Source organism: Rhamphochromis longiceps, linkage group LG6, assembly GCF_057381845.1.
Source record: "Rhamphochromis longiceps isolate RC_006_pf linkage group LG6, R_longiceps_female_GT1.1, whole genome shotgun sequence".
Lineage (NCBI taxonomy): Eukaryota > Metazoa > Chordata > Actinopteri > Cichliformes > Cichlidae > Rhamphochromis > Rhamphochromis longiceps.
Window position 1 is genome coordinate 24,559,564 of NC_140562.1, and position 20,711 is coordinate 24,580,274.

The 20,711-nt window shown below is 37.4% G+C and overlaps 1 protein-coding gene across 1 annotated transcript in view; it reads right to left on the reverse strand.

Annotated features, from left to right (window-relative positions):
- Positions 1 to 20,711, reverse strand: part of ctnna2 (catenin (cadherin-associated protein), alpha 2) — a 340,484-nt gene that overhangs the window by 60,534 nt on the left and 259,239 nt on the right. Inside the window, exon 9 of the mRNA XM_085409840.1 lies at positions 12,442 to 12,594. Coding sequence (XP_085265966.1) covers positions 12,442 to 12,594 — 153 coding nt within the window. The remainder of the gene's footprint in view (positions 1 to 12,441; positions 12,595 to 20,711) is intronic.

Here is a 20,711-nt window from a genome sequence, read left to right on the forward strand (position 1 = left end):
GTATATGTAATGTATAAATGGTGTGGGGGCAGGACTTAGTCCTGTAGAGTGTACACTTGACCGCCACCCTTCCACTCAGACCATTTCTGATTAGGCATCAATGAACAATTGAACTGAAACTGAAGGTGCAGCTACATCTAAGGGGCTGAGGTCTTTGCCTGATTTTTTTTCTTTTCTTAGGGATGTGGCTCAAAGTATGTTATCTTATAATATATATATATATATATATATATATATATATATATACATATATATATATATATATATATATATATATACACACACACACTGGTCCATCCCTTGAGTTATGTGTCTGTTTTATGCTTGAATGATTCGCAGATGAGTGTAAAGTGGCTTAACAAACAAACAATCAATCACACAAAAAATCATGAAAACAAAATGGTCAAGTACAAGGACTGCAAAAAAACAAAAACAACAACACCAACTTGGAAAGACCTTCAGAAAGCCTGGAGTACTACTGCTGAGGACTACTTGAAAATACAAGAAAGTTTAACCCCTTAGATGAAAAATATAAAGAGATCATTGGCCGCTTACAACCTTTGCACAGTACTGTAATGTTAATAAAGGGTGAATATTAGATATTCTGAGTAGAAAATCTGCTTCGTCTTATCTGTGGCATGTGTTTCTTTACAGTTCAGTTTATTTTCTGTAAAATACAAAAACTGAAAGGTATCTGAAGCCTTGTTCAGTGATCTAAAAAACACAATACAGTCTTGGCTGTGCTTTTGCAGAAAGCAGTGATCATTTGTCTTTTTTTCCTGTTTCACCTAAAAGTATGAACTGATTCCTCTGATCTGTCAAGTTCCTGTGGGCAGCTTATGTCTACTGGGAGTTGTCCTCTGTTTCTTCTGTACAAACCTTTAATAATCCCACACCTCCCACAGCCCAGACAGTTCACTAAGGATGGAGACAGAAATCTGGGCTCATTTGCTTGTGACACTACACAAGAATACTTAGAGTCTCCCTTTCTTTTGTCCTTCTGTGACTTTAACTACACACCAAAACCTTGAATTTTAGCTTGTCCCTTACTCAACATGAAAATCAACATCAGCTTTTACTGTAGTAAAGCCACACATGTGTAAAAGATTGTCCTGTACATCTATATGTGCACAATGTCATAAACAGACATGTATATAATGGCGAGCAGGAGTGAGATGGAGGAGATCAGTTTGAGGAGAGAGAACAGACTCTCGATGAGCCATTAACCTGCTGTCGGTGAGGTAAAATGGCTGTGGGACGAGGTTTAATTTACCCTTTTATAAAGAGGTCGTTTAATTGATGAGCCAAAGGAAAAGAGTTATACCCCTGGTTTGGTGTATTAGCACGGTTGATGGTGATCAGGTTGAGTGAGGAATTGGATGAGCAGTCAATAGTCCCAATCAATCTAAGCATTCAGAGAATCGCCATGATACTTGTGGTCAAATCCTTGACAATAATAGTACAGATCTAAGCACTTATGGAGGCAAGGTTCAATTTGAAAATGAAATCCTTTAAATTCCCGTCTCATATTTGTTTTTAGCTAAAGCTGTTACCGAGAATGTAGGTATGTTCGGTGAAGTAGGCCAAATGACTTCCAGTTTTGCAAAACATTTTATTTTGTCAGTCAGCTCTTTCATTTATCTTTCTTTGCACTCAGCATTCACAGAGTTGAGTTTAAGATCTCGCTTTAAAAATACCCATCAGCAGGTACAAAGAGTCAATTTTCACTTTGAAATAAGCTGCCAGAGAGTTCTACGTGGTCTCTTCACCATCCATTACAGTACCTCTATGGATGATAAATTTTAATAGACAAAAGATGACTAGTGGAGGTCTTTCCATCAATGAAAAGGAGAAGAGAAAAATTGAAAATTATGGACTGTTCTGTGCATGAATGTGTCCAGGCCTTCAGTGGTACTGCAAGTTACATGCTGACTCTATTCATAGCAATAGACCTCTCTCTTAGCCAATTGTGGCTCGTGTAGTCAAGACATAGGTGGCATGAATAAGTTTCAGGTGTATCCTCTCAAAAACAGATTGAACTGAGTGGTTTTCTACAATGCGAGTTGTCTTCACAGCTTACATACGATAGGTGTGTGAGCTGTGTAGTCTAAACATCTTCACCTCTGACCCTTTGTTTTAACGCTATGCATGCTAAACTTCTTTCCTAATATAAGAGACATCTATTATCTCCCACACTACTGAACATGTAGAAACTCTTCACATCAGAGCCGTGAATCTTCACAGCCACCATAAAAATCCAAATCCATTGTTTTGCATTACTGTGATATTAAGTTGGCTGTAAAACTCAAATTATTTCACACAGACAGACTATTGTGTGCGATATAACATCACTGTGCAGCTAATTACACATATTGAATTGTTGCCCTGCTCAAAGTATATGCCCTTTACACAATCAATGACTAATTGAGGTTCATATTCCATTGGTGTGAATAAGAAAATATTTTTTTTCTCTAATGCACTATTCTTCAAAACACAGCACACATATTCCATGCTTTTCACTATAAAACCACAAAAGGACTAGCTCAGCTGTAGGTTAGTGCTCCTTACTTATTAGTCTTCAGTGGTCGGACAACTAATATGACACTGCGATTCAAGGTCATCATCTACTCATTTCCTTACCAGATATTTAGAAAAATGTTGTCCCAGGAGTACATACTATACATTATTCATTGCATGAGTAATGAGGAGAATTCCTTTTTATGTAGCTCTGCATTACAGACAGAAGGCGTATGTCCGGATGCCTTGCACGCTAAAAAACTCTCTTCGTATCCTGGATAAATGGTACATGAATCTGAGGGAAACAGGCATTATGTGACATCTCAAGTGATATGACTAAAGCCCCACAGGTACACGATATAATTAAGGATTTATGCTGGGCTATATTTCATATTACCATAGGAAGGATAGTTGTTCAAAGCATGGAACCATGGTACTATGTCAAGCCTTATTCCTCTTTTGTTTTTGTCAGACTTAATCTTGTGTAATCCACTTAGTGTCATATCTGAAAAACATGACAGGAATTCCTCTAGTCCTTGTCATGTAGCACCTTTAGAGAAGCTATCCCAGCTCTTAGCGGGAATGCTGACGTTGTTTTCTCAGAACTAAGCTTATCTCCACGGCAACTTGCTCGGGCAAGGTTTGGCGAAGTCTGCCACACAAACACTGCCACCAAGTCTTGTATTCTCTGAGAGATAACGGACCCTTGAGTTGACTCCCTTAGGCCTGCAGGGGAAGGTTAGGGGCACTCTTTTGTGAATACATGCTTGATGCCAGTGTAATTTCCATTTGTTTATCTCTCTTTTCCCTCTTTTAGGGACAGTGGAGATGTAACACAAATAATATAAATGTCAGCCTCAGATTAAAAGATTGCTTGATTCCATCCTAGGGCGCAGCGGTATTTCATCAGAAAAAGGGATGATGACAAATTCCCTCTCAGAAACATGGAATGAGTCAGAGAGAAATTAACAAAGAGCCCAAGAGGAAAAGCTGCCAAAGATGCCGCGTTATTATTAGAATCCAAATTCTACATTATGTGTACAGTATATATATTTATATATATATATATGTATGTTTGGCAATGTCTGCTCAGCATCTGCCACTGTGGAGAAAGAATTACTATTTTTATTATACACATCTTACCTTTAAAGCTTATGATCAGTGCAAATAGTTTAACCTCATCTCCTGTCATACTATTTCCATAAGTCTGATGTTAATACTGAGCAGACAAGAATAATATGTGATAATGATGGTAGTGCTAAAATATCAGGCCATAGCACCACTGTAACGTGGAACAGTACAGTTGAGAGAAATCAATGACTCCAGCTTTAGCAGTGACTCTCTTTCAGTGAGAACCTCTCAAGGCTGAGACTTACTGTTTGTGGCCTGTAGCAGTACTGATCAGATTACTTTACTTTAGGTTTGATCCCCCTAAGACCACCCTCAATACTAAATTGTAAGAAATGACTGCTAAGCGCAGGGACTGGGTCTCCCTTTAGCTGCCAGTTTTCTTTGTTTTCCCAAATCTGCAGCAAATTTTGTTTTGACCTGATTATCCAATGTAATGTTCTTAGAATAACAAAAGCCTTAGCCTTTAGCCTGTTAACTTGAATATTTATACATTAGCACACGCTTCAATTGATGTAAAATATGAAATAGCTGAAAGTCTGCCGTGATATTTTGCACATAAATAAAACGAAAGAAAAAATCATGGCAAAAATCCCCCAAACCATTAACAGCCCTCTTTTGAAAGTGTGGGGTTTTCATTTTGGTTTGCAGTTTTGTGAGCAGTACACGCAGTACACAGTTAACTATAGAAAGGAAAAAGGCCGTGGGTTGGGAATCGGAAGAAAAAGCCTTAATCGAGCCTCGTATTTCTTATGTGCTAAAAAAAACAAACAAAAAGAAGAAAAAAACCATATTACTGGTCTGTGGCCTTGTCTTATTGAAAAAGGCTACATTTCAAAACATGTCCGAAACGAAATATGTATTTATATATCAAATTCAGAATATTTTCATTTTTAGAAAACAGTAAATATTAGTGTTTATGGACATGTAGGGAGAGTTTTAATATAATTCTGTAATTTAATTAAATATTAAATGTAATTAATAAGTCAGAGGATGCCCATAGGTGTGTGCAAGGCGTGACAAAAAGGACAAAAAAAGTGCTTTGTTATTTGTGACCAAGGTCAGTCTGGTAGAGTGGCAGCCACTGGTCTGGTGGGTCTGGTAGCCTCACTTGCATCATTTTAAACGTGGAAATTAAAATGTTTTCTTTACAGTTCTAGTTTAATCAAATCAACTTAAAAATAGCGTTATTTCTGCTTTTTAAATGTAGACAATTTGTTTCTTTACATATGTTCACAAATCTAAATTCATGACTTTAAAAGCATGTCCCTCACACACTTTCTTTGGCTTAATAGTGTCAGTACAGTGTTGTGTGACCTCTGTTGTGCAGATTGCGCCACTCTTTTTTAAAGACTGTTTCCAAGAAGTCATTAGGAAGCGAATTTAAAGTCTATAAGATTGAGTTAATTAAAGACTCTTCATGGGAGCCACAGCTAAACAGCTGAATTAATTTAATGGATCCACTTTAATCATTTATTAAATTTAATATATTGCATCATTAAAACTGCAATTTATAAAATAAAAAAATTAATAATTTTTAAGTGAAATTAAGACCACTGAACATGTCAGTTACCAACAGAAATAGGTTTATTCTTATAATCTTATCTTATATTTATTTATTTGAATAAACTTTGATCTGATCTTTTACAGACTACATTTTTACAGACTTCACTGAACTGGGATTGACATTTGCTCTCTGGAGACATCAGATATTGTCAGTATATTACAGACTCGTTTTTATTACCAGGGAAACTCTTGTCTAGTTTATTTCAATCACTACTGGGTCTATTATAGTTAGTATTACTTCCTAATGATGCAGCCAACTGTTTTTTTTTCTTTCAAACCACACTCTTTCAAAATCCCCTTTGTACTTCCCTCAGAGGTATACCTCTCCTCAGTTCTGTCTTTGAATTCTAATGGACTGAACTGACGGTACACTTTCAGGTCTGACATGCCCTGCAATGTGTAAAAACCTTGGCTGCCCATTAGATATCTTTGATGGGTAGAAAAGCACCAAGAGGCCTGAGGACTAAGCACCACACAAAAAACAAAACACCCGCCTCAAAGACTCTTATAGGTGCTGGGCAGTGATCTTGTGCCAGCTGGCTTTGTATCACGACTATAGTTTGCTACAGTACCACAGGGAAATACAAAAGTACAATAGTTTTGACTATAAAAAATACACCCACAGTTCCAGGGATGTTCAGCATGCACTCAATGTGCGCTCAACAGTTTTACCTGCTTTGCTGAGAAAATGAAAGTACTTCCTCTACTTCCCTTGTGCTAAACTTTAACCTTAACTCCCATCTCATCTCGTGGTCATTTCGTGAAAAGTAAAACTGAGGAGAAGAACTTCCCTTTCAAACTTTAAGCGGATTTAAACTTGCAGTCAAAGGTGACCACAAAAAAGACGGCGTCTTTAGATCAGAGAAACTCCACCCAGTGGAAAAACTAGCTTCACATAATAAGTGCTTAATTTCAAATAGCTGCATGTACTTTCACTCATGTAAAGGCTGCTGTTGTTGATCAAGTTTATAGCGGATGCATTTGTGTATCACATATTGAATATGGTAAAGAATTCAAAATGAACACAAGCATAAAGTGTGGATTTTAAAAGCAGCAGTATGAATTTGCATCCAATCACATGATTTATTGGGAGAATCCAAATGATAAAAGAAATCACTTCGAATGAGACTGTGCTTGTGTATCTGCATTTGTTTATGGAATTTTCTTGCTATCAACACACCTGCTATCAAAATAACTCCAAAAGGGAACAACATGAGGTGGATTAGGTAGCATGTGATGAACCTTTTAATGCACTCCCAATCTTTCAAAGGGCGATTTCTTTGGGGGGCTAAAAACTTTGAATGCAAAGAGAGGATTAATGTTGGCCTACAGGTTCAGGTCATCACAAATAGACTTGTTCCAACAGTGATCCATCCACTTCCCAGTTAACCGTCCAGTAAAGTGCTTAATGCGGCGACCTCAGAAGAATGTTTAGTGCTGCAGTCTGTCTCATGTCGTTGAGCCCCGAAGGCCAGTTCAGTATTTGTTACATTCAATTTTGTATTGATTATGCGTAATCACAGAGGGTATGACTATCCCCTTTATTCACTCCATGTCCAAAGTAAGGTTGCTGCTGTAAATCAAAAGTAAGAAAAGCTAATGAACTGATGAAGATTAACTGACCAGCAAAAGTTGCAGCCACGTATGGAGAAAGCTCCACAGCTCGCAGACAACAACACACCAAATTCTTAAACAGGAAATATTACATTTGCTGTGAGTAATTATTGCATATTTAACTCAAGGGATTAAGCTGTTGCACAATCTGTGACAAATAAATAGACTTTTTAAATCTCATCAAACAACATTTAAAAAGACAAAAATCTATAAAGCTCGCAAAGAGGTTGATAGTAGCCAAGCAACCTAATCATGCATCAGACATCATGTGGATTTGTGTGTTTACCAAGCATGGTTCTGAAAGCACTGCAGAGGTATTTCAGAGATAAAGCATATGTAGAAGTGTCCTTCATAATGCCACAGCTGCTGAACAGAACTGCTCCAAGATGGAGTCAAGGTCAGAGGAAAATCTGATTCTGACATTAGAATAGTGATGGAGCGTAACGTCCTTTAGATGTCCAAGAATTGCTGGCACGTATAGAATCTCACTGCAGTGGTAATAAAAAGGAACTACGGTAACTTTAAAAGATTGGATATTCATCTTGTGTTTAAATTAACAAGAGCACATCCATGTGGGCAGTGGTGAGCTCGGTCTGCAGATGTAATAGAAAAGGTCCAAATGAAACTGTACATATGTACTTAGTAGAAAGTAGAAAACAAACAATTACAGCAAGACAAATACAGTTAGTCAGGAAAGAGCGGTTAGAAGTAAAGATCAAAAGAGATCTATCGTTCATACTGAAAGGCTTTTTTTGCATGAATTTATATTTAACCACCCCCCCCCCCATGTTGAAATAGTTTATTGCTATCTAAACATTTAAATAGCTCCAATGATAACAGCCAGAACTGAACAAGCAACTTGGAAAAATATCTAGACTATAGTTGCACTACAGTAAATTTGTGATTCAACAACAGGTTATGTAAAAGTTATGCCTTAAATATATATAAGGATATACTGAATGTTTATGTAATGCATGTATGCATGAAATCCTGAGAGTGGACATATTATAGTACAATATTTTTTTCTTTTGCACATTTCATTTCTTTTATCTTAGAAGCTTCTGTGTAAGTGGAGTCAAAGTTTGTTATTCTGTTACCCCTGATGCATCTGTTTGGACTGATGATGGGTTAGTATTAGGTCCTCATTAAGGATAGTCATGGGAATTAATTAGCACAATCTGTGCTAATAGAATAGTGATACACAGATACCCAGAAATTTATCTCTCTGACTTGAAAAGGAGCTATCGCTGTATTTCTCTGTGCATGTATCCCATACAAAAAACAGGAAAAGGAAACGTGACCAAATTGATACAACTGAGAGTATCAATTCTGGAAGTTACAGACAATCTTTGCTTGGCTATGGCAGGTCCATTGTCATTACAGTCCTTTAAGGCAATCACATCCTCAGCTTAAAGTTTATTTACTTCCTGTTAGTGGTCAAGCTGGTGTAATGAATATGATGTGATTAAGGGAGTCCTCAGGGTAAACTTTGCTCATCACCGAAGTGACAAAAGAACAATGGTGAAAGAAAAGACACACATTGTATACTGTGGAGCCAAATGGGGCAGAATTAAATGGAAACCAAGCAGACATGAAAAGAGGCACTTTGATTTGACTTTACTTTGATTCTGATCGTGTCTAAACTCTGTTCTAATGGCTTAAGACAGCTCCTCCCTGACATCAGGGAGATGACTGCAGTGACATTCATCAGAATGTTAATTACCATAATATATTAGAGGATTGCAATGGTGGCTATGATGACTATGTCTACGATAGCACGAATAATGATGATGACAGGAAAGACAATGATATTGCCTGCTATATAGGACAGCCGTGAGTGTATTAGCTAGTATGGACAAGTAATTTACATGCTTACCCTGACAAAGGCGCAGAGCTGCTCATTGCACACTCTAAACTTGTAATATCCATATGGCACTTTTTAATTTGGTATGTATTGGGATTTGTGATATGATATTACCTTTTCTTTGCAACAAACAGTCTTTAACAGTACTTATAGGGTACTTTATCCTGCAAAGTAAAGACCTGACAATACTAAGAAGAAGAAAACAAAGGAAAAAAAGCAATTGGTCACAATGTGGAGAAAGAAAATGTCGACTTTTAATAAGGAGAAACCTCTCGCAGAGTCAGGCTGCAGAAAGGTGGCCATCTGCCTACACTAGTTAGGGTGAGGACGAAGTGAAGAGAAAAAGGAAGAACAAAGAGAAAAGAACGATAAAACAGGAAATACTTTTCAGGTTGGTGTATTGGTTTAAAATTGCTGCCTTACAGCAAGGTTTCTGGGTTCTTAACACATACCAAAGACATGCATGTTAAGTAAAATAGTGATTCGAAAAAAATTAGGCTTGGATTGATGTAGATAAAGTGCTTAAAACTTGTAGAATACAAAGCTGGATGAATGCACATGCATGATTAAATGTGACTTGTAGTCTAAACAACTTTGAGTGGTCAGTGAGATACACGTGAGTACATTACTTTTCCATATGAGCTACATAGTGGTTCACTTTTCTCAGATGAAACATGCACTTACAAAGCTGCTAATATGTGTTGTACATTATGTTTTGAAGTTTTAATTGGAATACTTAAAATAATGTTTCTCTAACTGCAGCATGACACTTATCTAAGAATCAAATCAATTTATCATTCAAACATCAAATTTAATGCTTCCTTAGTATTAAATCTGATGAAGGAAAAATGCTCAAATGAGCTGATCACTATTCTATAAGCTCCTTTAATAAGTTTGCTTAAAAAACTTAACTGCGTGACAGCCGAGTCAGTGTTCTGCCACAATAATAACTAATTCCAATCACTCAAAGGAAACCATAAATGTAGGCATACAATCATGGCTTGAGCACTGTAAGAGAACTTAATTGACATAGCACCTCATTATCTCATGAACGGAAATTTAGATGCTTGTGCTGCGCTGCAGGTTGCATTTGATGAACCAATTTAACCCTACAGAGCTCTGGGGCATGAAAATATCTTTTCTCAATCAGTCTTCATTGGAAAATATCATCTTTATACCAAAAAAAAGTTTGTGTAGAACTAGCTCCATTAGAAGCATATTGTGAAACCGTTAAAAGAGAATAAGTGACCTGAAACAACCAGACAGCAACAGTCAGGATACTGTTATACAATTTTAACGTCCAAGACCATTACAATGTGGACATTATGTGTTCGCAGCTAGAAACAACTTTGTCATAAATATTTTTCATTTTGATCGATAACATAATTTGCACACACAGCTGATCTGGGTTTTGTACCTGCTAACAACCACTTGCAACAAGCCACAAACAACTTGCAACAAACCAATGTACAGCTGATAAACTACCCTCAGGTTTGACTGCAGTTTACAGCCAACTCAATGCATACAAACAACTGCATATAAACACAAGGCAACGTTTCTTCCTTTTTCCTTTATAAGGAGAACAGAATTCATCTGCCTGAAATGTCCCAGGGCTACAGAAAGCTTTAAGATTGCTGTATGCAAAGCACAGATTTTGAGTGTAGCATCAGTCAGGACTCCTCTCATCAACAAACAGCTGGGGGAAACCAAAAGGGCACACAAATCACTCACTCGCTCAGCTGAAGTCAACGAAAGCTAGAGTGCTGTTTTAAGTGACAGTATTTTACGAGAGGCCCACATAAAGGCTCTAAAGGTTCTAAAGGCTCCCCTGAATGGACCATGAGAACAAAAGGCAACTCCCATCAAAGGGCACAGACATTTATCACAGGACTCCATCCGCTATCTTCCTGCCGTTGAGTGGATGGGCAATAAACGAAAACCTCATAAAAGCAATATGGAATGTCCTAAAACCAACTTCAAGTGAAACACAACACATATTCTTCCACATTTTTAAGCTTTCTCACTATTTCTCATGGATATTTTGTGATATTCCATTCGTCTTTACAGTGATCCTGGGAAATTACTGATGAATTAGTATTTGGATATCCATCCATCCGTCCATCCATTCGCTTCCACTTGTCCTTTTCAGGGTCGCGGGGGGCTCTGGAGCATATCCCAGCTGTCATAGGGCGAGAGGCAGGGTACACCCTGGACAGGTCGCCAGTCTGTCGCAGGGCCAACACACAGAGACAGACAACCATTCACGCTCACATTCATTCCCACATTCACACCTATGGGCAATTTGGATTAATCAATTAAACTATCCTCACTAATTGCATGTCTTTGGACGGTGGGAGGAAGCCGGAGTACCCGGAGGGAACCCATGCAAACACGGGGAGAACATGCAAACTCCACACAGAAAGACCCCGGCCTGATGGTGGAATGAACTCAGGACCTTCTTGCTGTGCAGCAACAGTGCTCCACCATGCCACCGTGCTGCCTAGTATTTGGACAGTCCGTTTAAAATGGACTGGAATAGATCCCTATAGGGCACCTCGTCATCCAAAACGCCTGCCCATGAAACCCCCAATACCAGATTCCTAGCTATTGGAACACTTTTACCCCCTCAAGACCCCCACAAATAACCTCCGTATGGCGAGACCACCAAAATTACACCAAAAAACATACCCCATACCGAGTTCCCAGGTCACAGGTTGGGGTTTTTTTAAACCAGGAACTTTAGGCACCCTCAAAGGAGAGCATCCATTCATTCACATGGATAAGGCACAAGATGCAGCTTGGCTTTATTACGTTACAGAAACTACACAGAAGCATGTCTGACATGATGTTATCCTTAAATGTTTGTCAGTAACACTGTCTTTATCACTGCCATAATGGCTCGTGTACCATATGTGCTATTGGCATATAGCTTCAACTTCAAGCATATTTTGTTAGGCTACATGCATGGCGACAGTGTATTGGGTTTAGAATGTGTGTGAGTGTGTTGCTTCCACTATGCTTTCTATGTAGAGATGAAGGGAGGCAAATGGCTGTTCAGCAGTAAAAGGAATCAGATGCATATGACTAAACTACTTGGACTTATTCCCCAAAAGGTTAGAAGCAGTTCACAGTAATCTGGTTTTTGAGGTTTTGATTGGCCTTGGAGACTTAGTCAGTAGAAGAGAAAGAGAGATGGACTATAACTTCCTCAATGCAGCCTTAAAATTTTGGTAGCAGTTCAGACAGGCCACTGTGAAGACCTATGGTCAGCATGCCATTCACTGTCTATGACTTAGCATAATTGAACGCCTCAAATTAGGATGCAGTCAGGCAGTAAAAAGGATTTTTTTAACCTAATACTTCTTTAAGCAAGAGTCAAACCTCTTCATACCGTCTCCATGCAGCTAAGACTACTCGGCCAACAAAGCCAAAGAGACAATGGCTAATTGTCAAGTGCACATGAACATGCACACTTGCTTCTGTTAGTGCATTTAATACACAGAATATTCTTTTCAGTCCAGCAGTTTATTTCTAGGGAAATGAAAAGGTAAAAAAAACCCCACCTCTACATTTTTTTAATTATTACATGTTCAGTTGCAGTTTGCCTGCTCACTCTTTCATTTAAATGTAAAATGTAAAGTTATAAACTTTCTATATTTTTTTCTTGCTACGCGTTATTTAATATAAAGTAAGAGAATCAGTGAGCATGTGTACGTGTGTGATTGTGCCCCCGTGTTTAATTCATGACTGACCTCCACCAGCTTGTTGGCGTGCTCACGGAACACCTGGGCGTACTCCTTGACCTCCTTCTCGTTTCCACTCTTAGCTGCTTCAATAAGCACCAGCAGAGGGACGTTGGTTTCTAGGAAAGAGTCTGAGATGTGGTCCATCACTGCCTTCCTCAACTAGATTGCAGAGGGAGAGAGACAAGACACAGAAAAGAGGTCATATTATTAATAATATTACAGATGACTTCACTCTATTACATTTGGCAGTGATTACATATCACTTAGAATTGTAATGAATATAATGTAGTAACATAATTAGATGAAAGGACAGAGGGAGGAGAAAACAAGAAGAGTGGAGCTAAAAAAAACCCCAAAAAAACTCCAGGCCAGGAGCGTAAATTGCTCATAAGGTGTCATTGCTCCCATAAGGCCTTTTACTGGGGCAGACATTGTGACTTTGTTTATGGAATCATTTTGTACCAAACTGGCAAGGGACCGGTTGTTTTATAAGACAGTAAATGGATCCTGATCCTGCTCACTGTGATATCTGATGAGATGCCAGAGGAAACAGTATAGAAACCACTATAGACAGGTCCTTTATCTTACACAAAGAGGGAGATATCCACATGAGGCCAAAGCAAAGACAGACAAGAACGACATCAGAGGAAAAGAAAGTAGATTCCCGGACGTGCAAATATTTGTTTTCAGGCTCCTTTCATTTGCAAAGCCTCTGTTACTAATTAATTACTACACTAATGCTCTAATTATTTACCTTTAATAAATACTGCTTATATGTAATGCAACTTTAAAATTCCAGTGGGTTGAATTACCACCGTTGTGATGTGTTTTCACAAAAACGAATTAGAAGGACAGAAGAGGAGAAAACAGTGGCATGAGAAATTAAAAATGGTATCAAACATAGTTAAAGTTTATATAAATTAAAATAATAATGTACTGTTTCGTATTTCTGATTGTATTATAACAACTTTAAGATGAAACTGGTTTTTAGGTCATTTATATATTCCTAAATAACAAATGTTGACTACTACATAGAAGGGAAGAGAAGACTAACAGCACAGAGTGACAAGAAAAAATCATTTAGCCTACAAAAAAAAAAAAAAAAAAAAATCATATGTTAGTCTGTCAGTCGCACTTAAATCACCTGCGGCAATAACAAACTTAATTGCCAGTCCACAGAGGGGAGGAGAATAATTGAGAATTCTGGAGGGCAGATAATCCATCACCACTACCTTCAGTAACACATTAGATTTGGACAGTTTAGTGGTGAGGACAGGTCTGTAACTGCCCTGAAGCCCACACTCACTGTAAGCATGTAAAGGTTTCTGGATAAAGGAGTGCTCTCACTGTTTTTTCCTCCAGAACTATATACTTGCAGCTCACTGATGTGAAGCAATGCATCTGAGATGCAACACAATACCATAACATGATGCTTTTCTCAAAGGCTGATAAACTTTGCCATTTCTGAATGGGGAATATTGCATCTTATTCTTCCTGTAGAGATGAGACCGGCATCAGTGCTATTCTGTAACCTTGCTATCCTGTCACCTCGTGCAAAGGTGAGGAAACAGTCCAGATACAAATCTTGCACTGCCAGAACCATCTTCACACTGTCCTAGTGATGGTACAGCACAGGGGAAAGTCGTGGTGGATACATGCAAAGATCAGAGTTGTCTGGAGGTCTTATCTTACTTCTTACTTCAGGATATAAAAGGTGACCTGCATTTTGCATGTGGAAAAATAATTACCTTACAACCACTGTGCTATAAGTCCATACTGATCATACAGGTTTTGAATGCAGCATGTTCATATAACATGTATGTTTTCATATGTGTTGTATCTCCATCATATTTATTTCATTTAGATTAGCTAAATAAAATTTTGAACAATTAGAACAGACTCCAGAGCAGATAACAGCACAATGTAATACCATAAGCCATTGGGAAAGATGCCTTACAGAGGCAAATATGCTTACAAAAAACCCAAAAAACAAAAAAGTGATTGGATCTACTTTTTATCTTCTTGAGACAGATAAGACTTAGACTGTGTTATAAATTCTTAAGATTAAAATGAGTTGTAAGTGCAAAACAGTATAAAGAAAAAGAAAAGCATTTCCCATCAATTATGTGCTTTCAGTCATTTCCGTTCTGATGAATGTCACTTGTGCATTAAAGCCAGCAATGTAAAATAATTCTCTCTGTGTTCAATTATCTTGGTATTGCTCAGTGAAATGATTTCTGTTGAGCATTATTGTTAACAGAAACCTCCTTATGGTATTCTCTTTTGTTTGCCAAACACAGTTTAATTTGAATTCTATATTAAAACAAAACAAATAAATTTAAAAAAAAAAACAGACCCTTTTCATTTTAAATGTGAAGGTTATAACAATAATCTTAGAGATGATGTCATTTACTGAAATGCAACTGCATAGTAAAATGTCTTCGCAGTTGTTATGAGTAGTTTGTTGTTGATGATGATCAATCATTAGTTAATTGTATAAATACACATGCATGACATGCATGAACCTAAAAGTGCGTGAGGCATTAGGACACTCATGAAAGCCTAACAGTGAAACTAATCCTAATGTTTAAGTGGAGAAACGATACAGACTAGAGATTTCCCAAGTTGCACGCTCTCCTGCACCATCAGCATTCTGATGCCCACACACCACTCCCTCTGAAATCCATCTTCAATTTTTCAGATCTCACCTCCCTCCATACTCCACCCCCACTGTCTCTCCTCTAACAGCCTGTCTGTATTTCACTTACACTTAAAGAAAATAGATCTAGAATTTCAAAAGCTAAAAAAAAGAGGCTTTGCCCATTACAAGTTAGTGGGGGAGCCATTTGTCTCACCTATCAAGCAGTGCAGTTCTAGCTATGAAAGTATTTGTATTTCCTGAGAAGTGAGATGAGTATTAAATTCTGAGTACCATTCATAGCTATGCATTTATTTATTTATTTATTTTTATAGAGCGCTGTGCTGCTGGCTGTAAGAATGTAGACTGCTCAGAAAAATGAAAAGGTTGTGAGACTGCTGTCATGTCAAAGACAAAGAAGTATACGGAAAAGTTAAAGGTAATTGATTTGGGCTCATTTTTAATGCTAATAGTTCATTTCTTATAAAACTAACCTGTGTGGTGGGATGTTCAGCCTTTTTTGTTTTTTTAAAGGCTGTCCATTGCGCTGCACTCCCAAATTACATGCTAGCTATTTCTGGCAGAGATTTCATTGAATTTTTCAGAACCACTTAACAGTTGTTGTAACCTTTTAGTCTTTAAGTTTCTTCTTTTGTTTGTGTAGTAAAAAGTAAATGTCACTGTTCAGACACACTGGCAGCTGTTAACAGGTTTTTTGTTTGTTTAATGGAGATAGGTTAACCACTTCTAAATGCAGTACTGCCACCTACAGGCAGTAGAAAAACATTCATGTATCCTATTAATTGCTAAAACAAGGAAATATATGTAAATTTAAAATAAAAAATATCAGGTTTTTGTGAGCATTTGTGAGGACAGCAAGAGCAAGCAGTGGATGGTTACATGGTGGAAAAGGAGTGCTTTAAGCAGCTGTTTAAAAAGCTTGACAAAAGTTGCAACAACCTATTTTATCATGTGACAGCATGGCTGTAAAGTTCCCGAAGAGTTCCTTTAAATATCGTGATATAATTGTGAGGTTTGGTTTCTGGTAATAGATCTTTGGGAGAAACACTATTTTATGCCTGTCAAACTGTGTTATATTCATCATACATTCATTAAAAAAAAGCAGAACATGTTCTGTGTTTTTGCATCAGCACATATAAACAAAGTGCCTAAAAAACAATTTAAAATAGTTTCTTTGCTAAGTTGTGTGTTATGATACAACACTGGTTCATCCATTGTGTTCGGTGCCATTTATATGCTTGAATGATCCATAGATCAGTGTTAAGTGGCTTAAGGAAAAAAAACAAAACCAAAAATCCAAAAAAAACCCCAACAAGACAAACATTCCCTTGAAAATGGTATTGCACTGACTGAAAATGAGTGAAAAAGCAGACAGCACACAGAGAGATACAGCCTGACTGCACAGCTCTGGGATGAATTACAAATTCAATGGTGATTCTGGCTTTACTGCCACAGTATCTGACCTCACAAATACTTCTGATCCTCAACAGGAGAACATTCTTGCACTCAAATACCAAAATCTTGTAATGAGCCTACCAAGACAAGTGGAGGCTGATCAAATGGCATTTGCAATTGGGATTGTATGTTTACTCCAACAAGCATGCAAACAACTGTAGCAACTCTGTTTCTGTTAGTTTTATCTTTCTAACTAGTTTACTAAGCTTTTTATATGCTTTTATAAACTATCATACTAATAGCTAAATGTAATACTGGCTTTTAAATGAACATGTAAACGAACATTGACTGTTGGGGAACTAGCTAGTAACCGTGCAGCATTAGATTTAATGTAGGGCCATCTTTTTCATGATCAAACAAACTCCACATGTTGAAAGGTTCAGGAACAGTAAAGTAAACTAATAACTCAGCATAACCAGATATAAAAATACTGGAGGCCTCCAGTGATACCTCTCAGCCTCCTAGTAGATATACCTATGGTATCAATTTGAAGCTGCTACGTCACGTCGTTCTTGAGTTATCACATTCACAAACTTAGGTGTCCATGTTGGCTGTCAGCCCAGCCGGGTCATGACAAACACCCATCACCCTTTTTTTAGCTTAAGGGTAATAAAAAAAAAAAAGCCACTATGCACAAAAAACACCTTAAATATAACAAAAATATCACAACGTAACTATTTTTAAAACCATTTTTAAAAGGTTAAATAAATAAATACATTCCAAAAGTTAGATAGAGATACATAAAGATTACCATTAATGGTCATATGTATGCAAAGCATGTTTTTTTTAAAACTAGCACACCAACAAATGTAGATAGATGACCCAATGTCACTGTTACATTGGTTGTCGAGCAGAACTGAAGAGGCATTTGAAAAATCATCAATGTCATTAATGAAAAAATCATCTAGCTGTAATAAAATGTGATTACAACTGGATTTTAATATGTTTTTTTCTGTTTTTTTGTGGACCTATAACATGAGGATGATCAATGGTATTCACTTCACCTGTCAGTGGTTTTTAATTATTGTTACATTATTCCTGCACCATGCTACTTATTCAGCACAGTCGTTTAATCCAAAGATACATTCAAATCCCAACTGACAATGAAGTGGTTAACATAAAGAATAAAAAAGAACAAACATTTAAATGATTAATAAATCTTGTCATAACTTTGTTCAATGATAAGAGGGTGATCCTCAAAAATAAGATGAGCAATCATTTGTTGCATCTGCTCTGTTGTGAGGAATCTGCAGTTTGTGGGATTAGGCATCTGTTCTGTCACAAAAAAAAAAAACAAACTGATCCTGAGGGAAATTTTTGCAAACATTCACTATCATCAGTGTATCACTGGAAAACAAAGGATTGCACACACATGCATGAGAGACTCTAGTAACTTGACTTGTTTACAGTGGAAATCGTGGATTCCCATATGGAAAAGAAATAGTAAAAACTTATATGTGATTACTCATGAAAGTGGCCACTTTCATGAGTAAATCATATAAGGCTTACATGATTTACTCATGAAAGTGGCCACTTTCTCATTACTTTCATACATTGTTTTAGTAAGTATCCAAAACATACAAGTTTCATTATGTAATTTTTCAAGGGATCTTATATCTGTTTTCACTCTTATATGCTTTTCATACAAGTTTCACACAAGACAGATACAAACTTTATAAGATTTATATATATCTTTTCCATATGGGTTTGAATCTGGAAGAGAACACCGTGGTGGATTTTTGAATGTTTACTTTTGCACTTTAGTTTCTGTTACATTTCACTTGTGATTCGGAACACATAGTGGTGGGTACCTTAGAGTCAGCACAGGAAAGTTTCTTATTAAAATGTCAAGAGCAATCACAGCTTAAGCGGCTAGAGTAATGGCTGAGGGAAAACAGCCCGAGCAAATCAAAAATTAAATAATAGCCCTCATATATGATACCTATCAGGCAGCATTGAAAGATGATGAGTGAGAGGAGAGTGCGGAGATGAAACGGTGAGAGAGTGACTGAGAGGGCGTCAATAGCCTGTAGACAAACACATATGATACCTAATCCCAGAGTCTTAGTATATCTTGCAAAATAAAACACTCGTCCAGGGAATCCAGTGTTGAAAACAAGGAACCTCAGAATAAACACTGATTTGTCATTGTAGCGCTCCCCAAATTTCCAAGCCCATTGTGTGCTCAGCATTTACTCTCAATATAGTGGCTGCTGATCGCCAGAAATAAGCAGCATGTTTTTTAATAACTTTGGGGGTCTGACAATTCCTGAACACTACTGAGGTAATAAATTGTTATGAAGCACTTTCTTGTAAACAGTTAAATAGGAAGAAAACTGGCATTTATGTGGACTGAAGCTTCTGGTTAACTGGAGGAACAACCCCATTACATGCTTTCTTTTAAGCTCCAAACCTTTTCTTTAATAATATTAAGACATATTTCTGGGTGCTAAATGTTTAACAGCTAGCTAACTGCTAAGTTTGTCTTTCTGCTGGATGGTGCTGGAGGGAAGTGCACTGGCTCCATGTTCAAAACAGCGGCTTTTTAAATCTAGAATTTCTACTAAATCCATATACTGTGTATAAGGGATGGGCTTAATGCACTGAGATTACTGGTCAAAGTCTTGATGTTAAACATGAACTATTACCATAGTAGTGTTTTGAAGAGCAAAGGAAAAAAGGGGGAGGGACATTGCACAACCATACACTAGATAGGTCCATTTGAAAGTACCATGCTTTTTCCTCTTTTTTGATTCTATTGGGGACCATAATTTAAAGGTGAGCATCTTGTATTTAACATGCCTTTAGCCTACGTTTATGACCACTGTTTATTGAGATCATGGATCAAGAAGCAAGCTGTTTTCCCGCAGACTTCTATATAAACAAACTTCATTTTAGCGACAAAAAAAGGTTACATTTAACCTGCAGCTAGGACTGCATCTGCATGGTGTAAATAATAATATACACAGTAAAATGGTAAATAAGTAGACTAAGGTTTTATATATCTGGACATTAAAAAAAAATAACAACAAAAGCAAAAAAGCAAAAGCATGAGGTACTTAGCAGGTCTCATGATTAGGTAAATGCCATTTGAGATGAACAATGACACAGGACATATTAAGACTATTATATATTTAACAAACACAAATGCCAAAATTTGAAAAAACTAAGTACACTCTATGATTCATTATCCTCTAGAACAGCGGTCTCACGGACACCGGTACTGGTCCGTGAGTCGTTTGGTACCGGGCCGCGAGAGTTGAGGCTCGGGTGTGAAATGTATGGTTTTCAGGGGTTTTATTGGTTTTTAGCGTTATTTTGTTATCGTTTTTATCGTTAACTCAGTTTTCCTGGGTCTTCTCACGTGTGTTATGAATAAATCTTATTTTTTTCTGTACCGGTACTAGTTTTATTTTGTTGTATTTATCCGCGACTCCTTAAAAGCCGGTCCGTGAAAATATTGTCAGGCATAAACCGGTCCATGGCGCAAAAAAGATTGGGGACCGCTGCTCTAGAACCTCCTTTAGCAGCAATGAAATAATTGTTTTCGATATGACTTGTGAATTGTGGATCAGCCTTCTTTACAACACTACTTCAGGTCATTGACATTTATGGGCATTCATTTATGCACAGCTCTCTTAAGGTCCTGCCGCTTCATTTCAGTGGGATTGAAGTCTGGACTGCGTCACTTCAACACCTCAGTTCTTTTTTTCCAGCCATCTTGTTATAGATTTGCTGCTGTGTTTGGGATCATTATCCTGTTTCATGTCACAATTTCGGATAACTTTTTTAGCTGTCTAACCTCACATTTGACTCTAGAATTCTTTGGTATCCGGTCTTTAAGTGATGACGTGATGAATCCTGCGTCCGGGCCCAAAGTAGTCTGCATTTATAAGGCTGTTGTGTTTTTAATATGTTTATGTTTTAATGCTTTGCATCTTGTTCTGTTTAATCTGAACAGTCAGTGATCACTGTCTGCTTCTCTCGGTTTTTATTACCGCTAATCATTTTAAAGCTCAGTTTTTAACCCTTACGATGTATCTACAGGCCAGCCCATGCAGCAGTATATTAATGACTAACCTCATACTGTGGATAGATTATCTCGGTAGTTCTCCTGACTGACGTTTGGTCCGTTTACAGCATCCTGCCATGCGATTGCATT